The 11,492-nt window shown below is 30.3% G+C and overlaps 3 protein-coding genes across 3 annotated transcripts; 2 read left to right on the top strand and 1 right to left on the bottom strand.

Moving 5' to 3' along the window:
* The first annotated feature begins 940 nt into the window (after positions 1-940).
* On the top strand, positions 941-4,935 carry LOC111030795 (activating signal cointegrator 1). Its single transcript, XM_022310480.1, has 12 exons — positions 941-1,313; positions 1,395-1,513; positions 1,582-1,691; positions 2,340-2,424; positions 2,482-2,600; positions 2,667-2,818; positions 2,944-3,107; positions 3,183-3,313; positions 3,586-3,767; positions 4,149-4,270; positions 4,576-4,764; positions 4,822-4,935. Exons 1-12 carry the CDS (start codon positions 1,228-1,230, stop codon positions 4,881-4,883), a joined length of 1,521 nt encoding a protein of 506 aa, XP_022166172.1. The 5' UTR covers positions 941-1,227; the 3' UTR covers positions 4,884-4,935.
* On the bottom strand, positions 4,746-6,259 carry LOC111030796 (DNA-directed RNA polymerase II subunit RPB9). Its single transcript, XM_022310481.1, has 5 exons — positions 6,048-6,259; positions 5,783-5,837; positions 5,523-5,596; positions 5,325-5,451; positions 4,746-5,098 (listed from the first exon to the last, which is right to left on the bottom strand). The coding sequence occupies exons 1-5, from the start codon at positions 6,110-6,112 to the stop codon at positions 5,027-5,029; spliced, it is 393 nt and encodes a 130-aa protein (XP_022166173.1). The 5' UTR covers positions 6,113-6,259; the 3' UTR covers positions 4,746-5,026.
* Positions 6,260-8,581: 2,322 nt separating this feature from the next.
* LOC111030797 (multifunctional methyltransferase subunit TRM112-like protein) lies at positions 8,582-10,046 on the top strand. The gene is made up of 4 exons (XM_022310482.1): positions 8,582-8,922; positions 9,027-9,128; positions 9,235-9,327; positions 9,811-10,046. Exons 1-4 carry the CDS (start codon positions 8,845-8,847, stop codon positions 9,913-9,915), a joined length of 378 nt encoding a protein of 125 aa, XP_022166174.1. The 5' UTR covers positions 8,582-8,844; the 3' UTR covers positions 9,916-10,046.
* The last annotated feature ends 1,446 nt before the right edge of the window (positions 10,047-11,492 follow it).

Here is an 11,492-nt window from a genome sequence, read left to right as displayed (position 1 = left end):
ATAAAAATACCAACAGCGAAAATATAATAGCAATGAATAATTGTGAACTTATATTCAAAATCCAAAACAATAAATGATTTTTAAATAAAATTTTTTTTTTTAAGTACCTATTATAGGTATTCACAGTTTTATAATAAATTAATAAATAAGTAAACCTCAACCTAATTTAAACCTATACAGATAACGAATAACAACAATGACATTTTGTAAATACTTAACGAATGTTTATGCTCTAGTAATCAAGTAATCAAGACTCAAGTCCATCGGTATTAAAAAAAAATGTTTAAGTATACCTTATTATAAGTACTGTTTCAAATATAAAATTACTTGGCAATTTCTAACATAGGTAATTTGAAAAATAGTAAGTTCAATATTTTTTTTTTGCATCAGTAAATAATTCTAAAAATTTTGTTTGTTTGGTGTATTAAATGTTGGTCGTCCCCCGATAAATCACACAAAATACTCCACTGGCAGAGTGACATCCACTTGCCCTCTTTTATAAAAGTAGAGTCGTGACAATTTGTAAACATGATAAATAAATAAGTGAATAAATAAAAAGGTATGTCAGTAACTTATGGTACGCATGTCAGTGACGTGCCATTTCGCCAAATGGTTGGGCGATCGAGTGGCGGTGGAGTAATCATCGGTAGAAGACCAATGAGAAACGGCAAAATTCTACGTCACAGAACACGGCGCGAATTGTTCCAAAACCGGTATATCGCTGACATACCTATTTGATGTATTACCATGGTTGTAAAGTAAACTTGTAAATTTGTAAGGTGAACTTCAATGGTCCGAAAATTCGCAAGATATCCATGGTGCAACCAAGGGTGAAAGCAAGGTGGATATCCACCTTGGTTTTCGATTTTAAACCGATGGGCAACCATAGGGGTGTAGATAACGATAGCATGGGAGAGAGAAAATATAATTCGACCGCAAAGATAACAACTTTTTTAGAAAAAGATAGCATACACCTTAGGTAGTCGGTTTCCATTATATAATTTGAGTAATATGACGGGTATTGAGTATTGACTTGACTATCTCTTTTTATCAATGTTGGCACATGGCAACAAATTATGGTAGGGGTTGGGGGAAACTCAGTACATAATATTATAACTAATAAGTCTACGGTTAAAACTTTAAACTTATAATTTTTAACTGTAATTTGTATTTATTTACTAAAATTATTTACTTTACTATTGTGCTTTAATTTGTTAGTCTTCAATAATGATGTCCAAACAAGAGTTTACTCAGTGGATTTGTGATAAACTTACTGCTTTACTACAGTTTGAAGTACAAAGTGACATGGCTGAGTATGTATTCTAATTTTTGTGTTCTTTTAGAAACTAAATTTTGTCAGACTATACAGTTATATATATATTATTTGCTTTCAGATACATAATTTCCATGCAGTCAGAACAAGACCTTGATGAATACTGTCATTCGTTATTAGATATTAAATCTCAAGTTCATAAACAATTTTTAATAGATTTAAAAAAAAAACATAGAACTTGTAAGTTTATTTTTATATTTTGCTGTTTATTATTTGTCCATTAAATTCTACTTGAATGCTTCATTTAGTAAACCAAAAACCAACATCTAGTGTTCAGAATACACGCCCTCCTAAGCAAAATTCAAAATCTTCTGTAAAAGAAGATTCACAAAAACCAAACACAACTAGCAATCAAAAGGTACATTTATTGAAAATTATTTAATATATTATTATTAAGTACTTTGTATTTTGGTAGAAATAAAAATATTTATAATTTGTTGCTTTTAGAAAATGTCATTAATAGGTTTAATAGTATTGAGTACTTAAACTAAGTGAAATAGATACTATCTTTTTCAATACAGTGATTTAATTGATTAATCATGAAATAATCTTAAAACCTAAGTTTCATGCGATTTCATTCTTAAGTAAATCACTTAATCCATGGTTTATTCTTTTATTTTTAAAATTTTCCTTGCTTGCTGACAGTAGAGTTTAAGCCAATTTGGGTTATATTGGATTATCTGTCTCTTGTTTTCTTAACTAATTTGAAGGTTCTTTATTTTTCTTCTCAATTATGTATCTTTTCTCTGTACCAGTATATTCTATTCATTAGCCACTATGCCGCTAATTGTTCCCTAGTAAGGATTAAGGATGATGTGGATTGTCAATGTAGAACCATGTGTTAGGTACATTTTTTATTTTTGTTTCCTTTCCTAATGTTATTTAAGATATGTTTGTTTATATTATTATTGTTACAACTGGGTTATTTGCTTGTGCTTTTAAGAATTATTGTTATTTTATGTGTTACGCATTTTCATGTGTTGGAATACATTGGTTATATTTACAGAAAAAAGAATCTAAACCAAAAAATAAAAAATATGTCAACATTTATACAGATGAAGGTCTTAATCGACAAGAGGTGTTTTTAAAAGGTAAAAATGTATCTTCATATAGTTAAATATTTATTAAATTTTGAATTTGTCGTTAAGGTCGTCATAAGTGTAATTGTCAAGCATCTAGGCATGGTTTAGTAAATAACTGTTTAGAATGCGGTAGAGTTGTATGCAAACAAGAAGGATCTGGTCCATGTGTTATATGTGGTAAATTGGTATGAGATTATTAAAAAAATGTCAACATTTGTTTTGAAATAAAATCATTTATAAATATGTGATAGGTATGTTCGAACGATGAGAAACTTTTGTTGAACTGCAATAATAATAAATCCAAACAATTGTATAACCAATTAATTGAACAAACTATTACGGCGGCCGCAGATAATAAAGCTCTTGAACATCGTAATAAACTACTAGAATTTGATCGTACTAGGTTAGAAACATCAGTGTTATTAATTAGTTTTTAAAATATATTACTTATTGTTTTCAAAAGTTATAAACAGTATAATAACTAGGTTTTAGTAAAAACAAATATTTATTATTTATATTGTTATACAGTGCTAAGCGTACTAATGTAATAGATGATCAAATGGACTATTATTCAGTTAATAGTGGTTGGTTATCATCGAAGCAAAGAGAACAGTTACAAAAGAAGGAAGAAGAACGTCAAGAAAAAAAACACGGGTCAAGAAAAACAAAAAAAATCACTATTGATTTTGCCGGTATATTATAATTTATAATGAATGGATTGTTAATAAGATAGGGATAAAAATAACAGTTATTTTGTATACTAACAGGTAGACAAGTCTATGAAGACAATGAATCCGATATTGAAGATGATAATGATGTAGTGTCTGATGGTGAAGAGATGCTTCCAACTATGATCAATGAACATCTTAACAATCCTTTGATAAAAATTGATATAAAGGTATTAAATAGTTATACTTATACAAGATTTTCAAGAAAGAATTTGGAGTGTATCGGTACGTATCGGGTCAATTTTGAGCGTTCAAGATGTTACACGTGCAATATACAAGCTATACGTACTGACCCGTATCAGACTCGAACTCCGATACGAGGTGGTACATAACTATTTCGTATCGATACGTATCGAATTTTTCTTCTTGAAAATCTTGATTCGCTTTTGTATATTAATTGAATACATTTGGTGTATAATTTAAAAGCATTTGATTCTTTCAGTTCGATGATAAGGCTATACAAAAAATTAAAAAACACACCACTGATCCTAACAAAACTCTTGAACAAAATAATCCAGGATTCAGCAGGGTACAAGATGGTGAGCAAATGTCAATTGCCGATCCAGGTTTTTGTTTAAGCATGCATCAGCCATATGCATCTCTCTTGTTACTTAACATTAAAAGGTAGTTAAAATATCTTCTTGTGATGAGAATTTATAACATATTTCTTTTAAAATAATTAGAAATGACAACTTTAATTGCTAAAAATCCCTTAATAATGTTTGTACTATGTGTATAATTTTTTATTTAAACAAACATATTTTGCAAAATTTTTATTTTTAAGTATCTATAGAATTTTAGTTCCACAATCATTAATTGGCTATAATAACCTTCACTAAAAATAAACTTACTCGCTATATAAAAAATTTAAATATGTTTTATAAGTTATTTTAATATTCCTGCATACAATATATTATATTATAATTAATGAGTTAACTTAAATGGCACTTTCTAGTTTCTTTACACTACTAACTAGTAAACATTTTTTATTTTCTTTAATTTTAGTCATGAAGGCCGTACATGGTTTACACCATATCGTGGAAGACTTTGGATTGCATCAACAGCTAAAAAACCTAGTCAAGAGGATATAGAACGAATTGAGACGTTTTATAAACATTTAAAAGGAGGTAAGAGCACATTTGGGAGTTATAGGGGCTCCTCATAACTTTAGCAATTAAAAAAATATCAAAAATACAGTGAGAATTTTCAAGTTTATGATGAATAACTTCATGAATTACAACTAATTTACTAGTTTTTTTATATAACAATTGGTTTTTTTTAATTTCAATAAAAACAATTTATGAAGATCCTGAATAAGTATCTATTAAAAAAAAAAAACATGAGAATTTGTTCTTTTTATTTTTAAAATGTAAACTATGCTTAATCACATAAAATACCATATATTTTTTTATTATCTCTGCCTTGTGTTTAGATGTTGAATTTCCAAAACGATATCCTACTGGATGTTTGTTAGGCTGTGTGAATGTAGTTGATTGTTTGTCCCAAGAAGAATACATTTCAAAATTTCCTCAAGGAGAAAATGAAAGTCCGTTTATGTTTATATGTGAAGATCCAATCATGATGTCAAATCATTTTCCGATTAAAGGACAACATAAAATTTGTAAGCGTTTAAAATAAACTGTAGAATATTCTATTGTTTTAATTTTTTTTTTTTCAGTTAAATTAGATGAGAAAATTTGTAACGCTGCTCAAAAATGTTTAATGAAAGAAATAAATTGAATGTGATATTGTTAATTAATAGTTTATTTTCCATTGTTCATAATAAAGTGTATGATTAAAAAATACCTATATTTTATTTTTTATAATTTCAATTATAAATATTGTCTTTAAATGAATAAATAAAACCATACATTGTATAATAATTAAATAGAAGACTCAGTCCAGCGATGTATGCAATGAGGATTGGTACATACATAATACAATCTCATTTCCTCCTGGAAAAAAAAAAAATATCCAAATTAAGATTTAATTAAAATAAAATACCTATACTCTGTTCAGATTAAAAACGCATACAGCATGACGAGCAGTGTCAACAGAAATGGTCTGTGGAATGGGGAGGATGCGCAAACTAGAACTAACTTGAAGCTAACTAGAACCACATTTTGTTTACCGTCCAATATGTTCTTATTCTGAACAAAGTATAGTACCTATAACGTTTACCTCTGCACGTCTAGTTTGAGCTTGGAAAAATACTGATTCACGATGTTTACATTTTGGACAGGGATGATCTTCAGACCTGGGTAAAGTTGGATCAGACGTTACATCGGAAACAATATGTGTAAGTTCACTAAATGCCAAAAAAAAAATAAATCTGTCAATTAAGTTACAAAGTCAGTTTGGATAGACATTTTAAATTACTTGATTTCGTGCATAATTTTGTTTACATAAATGCAATTGCTGTCTGCCATTTGTCTGTGATCACAATTTCGACACTGAAACATTGAACACCTTATATACTTAATACTTAAATGTACACATGAATCATCAATAACTTAAGTAACTCACAAAATTAATGTAGAAATCTAGTCTACTTTTTACACGACCAAACAATTTTGGCATGTGGTAATTATTTGAAAAAAAAATACATTAACCAAAAATAATATTTATATTTTACTCACAGCGTACAACAGAACTTTATGTTCTTTGTCTTCTTTGGGATACAGCATGTTGTTACTGGAAAACAAACAACACAAAAATTAGTCAGTATTTTTATATATATTTGTCGTTTGCACTCCTTAACAATTTAAATTATCGATCGCAACTTGCTGTTTCGACTTTAAAATTAAAAAATTAGTACTTCAACACTGTGGTCCGAATAAGTCCGATCAAAAATTAAACAAAACTAAGCAACTTTATAAAATTAACTAGTATGATATTTATTACCATTCTTGACAGAATCTAATTCCGACAAAACCGGGTCCATCACTCCGGGAATCGTAGCCCGACATATGGAAGCAAGTTCGTTCAGCAAGAGCTCGAAATAATTAACAAATTATGTCTGTAGACAGAATATTTAAATTTAAAAGTAAACGGTAAGTTCCTTATTTACTACACAACAATCTATAGTACTACGGTATCATCATGATATAATAAACTAGGTATGATATCAGCGGACGTATTTATGTTTTCTGTTGCGCAAATATGGCGCTGGTCTTTCGCCAATTTTCATTGGTTTAAATATTATCATAATATCAAACTTTTTTGGCGGTATTTTTTGTTTTGGAATTTAATCATGATTAAATTATCACATTAAAAATATTCAATTTTTGATTTAATAAATTTTAATAAGTACTTCTGCTATTAAATATTTACTAAATTATAATTTATAATGCCAGTTTGTGTATTTGAAGGCTGTATGAGCGGCAGCAAGCAAAAAAATTTAGTTAAACCCAAAAATGTACACTTACATAGGTTTCCTAAAGATGTAAATCTGAGGAATAAATGGTTAAATCAAATAACACGGGGTTCATCTATAAAAAATGTTAATTTTGAAAAAGGTATGTATAGTAGGGGATCAGGTAAGAGTACAATGTTACAATGTAGTGATTATTATACAAATATAATATAATTGCATGCATGAGAGCGTGCAAAATTGAACACTTACAGGCCTATTTTTCCTTATAAGCGACCTACAGTTTACTTGGTACTAAATAAAATACGATTTATAAGATTAACACCTGATATTGTAAAATCAAAAGAACTTATTATCTGTAAAAAAAACTTTTATTTTAAAATATGCTGTAGCTGTTGTGTGTTCATTACATTATTATATCATGGGTATCATCACCAAAATATGTTCTGTGGTACACACTACACACTATCTACCACGGACGTTGTTTTTATACAGGTGTCGTTACTAGCGCATTCTGGTTGAGTCTATTGACAACGTACTAAAATAATAATAATTTATTTTTGAAATTATAATTTGCGATAGAAAGCGATAAGCAGTAAAGCTGTAACGGGCTGTAAGCCTCCGTTTAAATGCAAAATATTATGTTATTTGTCTTCGAATCCCCGTCACAGCCCATTTCCCGCGGCCCCAAAAATTGACAAGAGTTTTATCGCCAATAGGTATATTATAGTTTTGAGTAACCTAGCACGACTAGTATATTTTTTACACGTGCCATCTGAGTTATGCGACTGGTTTGTTCTTACCTAATTTTAATTTCTAATATTTAATTCTTAACACAGATTGCTCTAGCCCCCCAGGCACTACACGTCATGTACCTCTAGAAACAATGGGGCTTGGATCATATACAATTATTATTCTAAGACCGTGGTCCGTGCAAACGATTTAAAATGGACTATCTAGTAGCCGGGATTCACAGCTACGACGTCGCGTCGTCGATCAAATTGACGTATTGTGATTGGACATCACTTTTTTGATATCGCGTAAAGTTGAAGCCCACTATACCAAAAATTGACTACAGCTTGTAAACTATATTGGCGACCTAGTTGTAACCATAATATAGTTACCACCCCCTAAGACATCATATTTTCACGGAATAGACTGAGGAAAAATACACCATAGTAAAAGAGACGGAGGAACCATGTATAAGTAAGCTAGCAAAATTTTCAAGAAGAAAAATTCGATACGTATCGATACGTACCACCTCGTATCGAAGTCCGAGTCCGATACGGGTCGGTACGTATCGCTTGTATACTGCACGTGTAACTTCTTGAACGCTCAAAATTGCCTCGATAGTCGATACGTATCGATACACTCCAAATTCTTCCTTGAAAATCTTGTAGCTTAGCTAGCGGATGTAGTTCCGCACGAAAAAAAAAAAGTTCAGCGGACATGCGCACTAGGTGATACAATATTCTGTTTATTAGTGTAAATAATAATATCACAGAACAATAATAATATTGTATATTATTGTATACTGTATATCGGTCTATGATGAATGATAATATTTAACACAATGTCACAATATACATTATGCATACACCTATAAACTTGGTTGGGTGTAAGGTCTACGATATTGATTGCATTCAATTTATGTGCAGAGTGATCCATCCAAGGTCTACACAGTACACTTATTATTTTGAGAAGTTTTAAATTGTTTGAAAATATAATTGTTTTTACATAAATGTTATTTCAAAACAACATTGAAAAAAAAAATGTTTACTTCTTTTTAAAAGATGTAACCTTAACGTACTAGGAAATTTTATCTCTTTAACATTAAAATAGTCAGGTTCGGCATAGGAAAAAAAATGTATGGTAGATATCATAGAAAAAAGCAAAATACTCAGAAAATAGAAAAAAATAGTGTATTTATCAAATCATTAAAAATTAAAATTTTCGGAAATAATGAGTTTAGACAATAAACATGACAAAATATTTTGTCATGAGTATAGACACGTTTTATATGCATCACCTAGACGTGTATTGTTATTAAAAATTTGTGAATATTAATATTCTGTGATATTAGATAAGAAATAATTTATGGTACCGCACGACTACCGCGACCGAGCACACCAACCGGCTTCGTACCTAATGCCCGTGGCCGCCGTTTTTGGGCCCTGATTGTGTTTTGTTGTTTATTTTACTTTTTTCAGTCATATTCACAATTCACATATTCCAGCCATGCTCTGCGGTTTCACGTGGTCTGTCCAGCTGTCGATCAATAATTAATTTTTGCGATACGCCATTGTTCACATCGCGTGATCACCAGCCATGAAACTGTTGACGCACAATTTGCTATCGTCCAAGAGTCTGAAAGGAGTCAAAGTAGGATATCCGCTTCGCATTGTCGTGAGTGATTTCATTGTTGTTCTAATTCCCTGTTATCCTCATTGATTTACTACCGTTGTCTCCCTATTGCAATATTGTGTGTTCTACACATTGTTTTTTGACAGGCGAAAGACGTCAAGATATCCGAATCTGAATTCAATAAGGAGTTTGTGAAGAAGATCATACCAAAACTTGATTGGAAAGTTTTTATTAACGCCGCTGTGCAAGTACGGACATTGTATGATTGTTTCATTGCTGTTAAGCGAGCAATTGACATCAATCTATCATGGTATTAATGGGTTTCACAAGGTGTTTGTTTGTTTTTCATTCTAGATCGGCCATAGCAATGATCTGTCTGATGAGTTAATTGATGACTATGAAGATGATGAAGAATATCTCAAAAAGGTACATCATGTACTCATGGAAGTAAGTCTTGACTGATGTATTAAATACAATCATTCTTTATTTTTTTTAATGTTGGAGTCTTTATAGTATGAATGTGTTTCATATATTGTCTTAATAGTTAACTATAATAACTTGTCATTTGTACCTTACATTTGTCTAATCATTTATATAATCAATTTCCTTTTAAACACACCCCTCCACTATATTTGTTAACACTTGTTACTTTATTAATTTGCATTTAAATTTGGAAACAAGTTAAATTTCTCATAACTTATATTTACTATAAATTTTTAGTGTAGATTTACTTTTAAAAATGATTTATTTACTTTATTACTGATTAAATGTTGTATCAGATCATCTAACCATCTTATAACCATTGTTGATATTTAGATCCGATCATATATTTTAAATTAACCTGTTGATTTACTATGAAAATATAATATATATAATATTTTGCTATACCTATTATGATTAATAATTTATGATTTTCTTTATTTTATTTAGGTAGAAATTATAAATGGTGAACTTATATGTCCAGAAACAGAAAGAGTATTCCCAATATCAGCTGGTATACCTAACTTACTTTTAAATGAGAATGAAGTATCATAAACGCTACATCTTAATTACTCCATGTATGTTAAAACCGTACATATAATTTTTTTTTTCAAGTTTTAATAAAAAATGTATTCAACCTGATTTACAATTGTGTACCTTTGATTAAAATAAAACCACTTAGTAACTGCGGTATCTATTTACACTTACACATGTGTAGTATGCTGAGATAAATACAGTTTTACGTTGTCATTACAACTGTTTCTCCAAAAACCTCCTCTCAAGATACATACTCTAGTATACTGTATACTTTACATTGAGCTTAGAACTAGTACATGATTGAAGAAGACTTATATTTTGAGTCACATAACCAATCATATATGTATATATATATATACATATGAATCACTATATATATTATTTATAATTGTTAATTTGATATTGATGTTATATAATGTAAATAAGAGAAACATTTTTGCTATATTCGATCCTGGATTAAAACTGGGCAATATTTGGTTCTGAACCTTGTCGATAAAAGAAAAAATACTGTCATGTTCTTATGACAGTAATTTATAATTTGGTCACTATAGCATAAAAATATCTTAATAATTATTTACTCGCCGCTGGGAAATAATTTCACAATTAACTATCCATATTTGACCAACAAAATAAATTGATGTTGATACTGCATTCTCATTGAACTCAAAGTCAAATCATGTAATATTTAATTTTAATATTAAAAAAATATAAAATATATTAACATTAAGACATGCTTTAATTTAACAAGTGCAACAAGGCTGTTGAAAGCGACCGTTTTTAAGGGGTCGGATTTAGGCAATATCCCATATCCTCCGTGAGGCATGTGTGACCGTGTCCGAGGTGACCGATCATTAGTGTCAAGAGGCGTATTTAGGCCCAGGCCCTACGGGCTACGGGAACGGGCCTAGAGCGGCAAATTTCGACGATTTTTTTTACAAAATTATAAAAAGTATTTTTCATTTGATGAAATCAAACTCAACTAATTTTTTCGTTCGCTCAAAATTAAACATCTATCTACGTGTACCTACAACTATATTATACCCATACACAACACAGTACGATATTATAATACAATAAATATGTTTTATAAATAATTCTAGGAAGGATGGAGGGGGGGAGGCGAAATGGAAAGTGCCTATAGCCGGAAAAACCCTAAGCACGCCACTAATTTAGTGTGCTCGAGTTCTTCGAGCAGTTCGAACGCTTTACGTAGGTAACTAAGAGGACACCACCGCCCGAGCGTGTCGACTGCGTCTTCTAATTACAATACAACATAACAAAAACTGTTTTGCGAGGGATAGAACCACTCGGCGTGTATTCCCAGTAGAGACACCAAAAGTGTACACATTATAACATTATAGAAGATAATGTTTTCCGTGTCTTAGCGCGTTTTTATTTGTTTGGTGTCATCGATAAGAAAGGAGTTGTAACGCTTTTAAATATCGGATATTTTTACGTTTTCCACACTCGGATAACTTTTGATTCTCATCGGCGTTGTCGAAAAAACTCAACGACACGGTTAAAATATTCTCCTCCTGTTCGTGGTGGAAATTCGGTTTCTTATTACTTTGGTCTTCTCGGTTCTTACCCGCACG

This window comes from Myzus persicae, unplaced genomic scaffold (assembly GCF_001856785.1).
Source record: "Myzus persicae strain clone G006 unplaced genomic scaffold, MPER_G0061.0, whole genome shotgun sequence".
In the NCBI taxonomy this organism is placed as follows: Eukaryota; Metazoa; Arthropoda; class Insecta; order Hemiptera; family Aphididae; genus Myzus; species Myzus persicae.
Note: the sequence above shows the minus strand (reverse complement) of the source record. Positions and strands in the feature narration are given on the sequence as shown.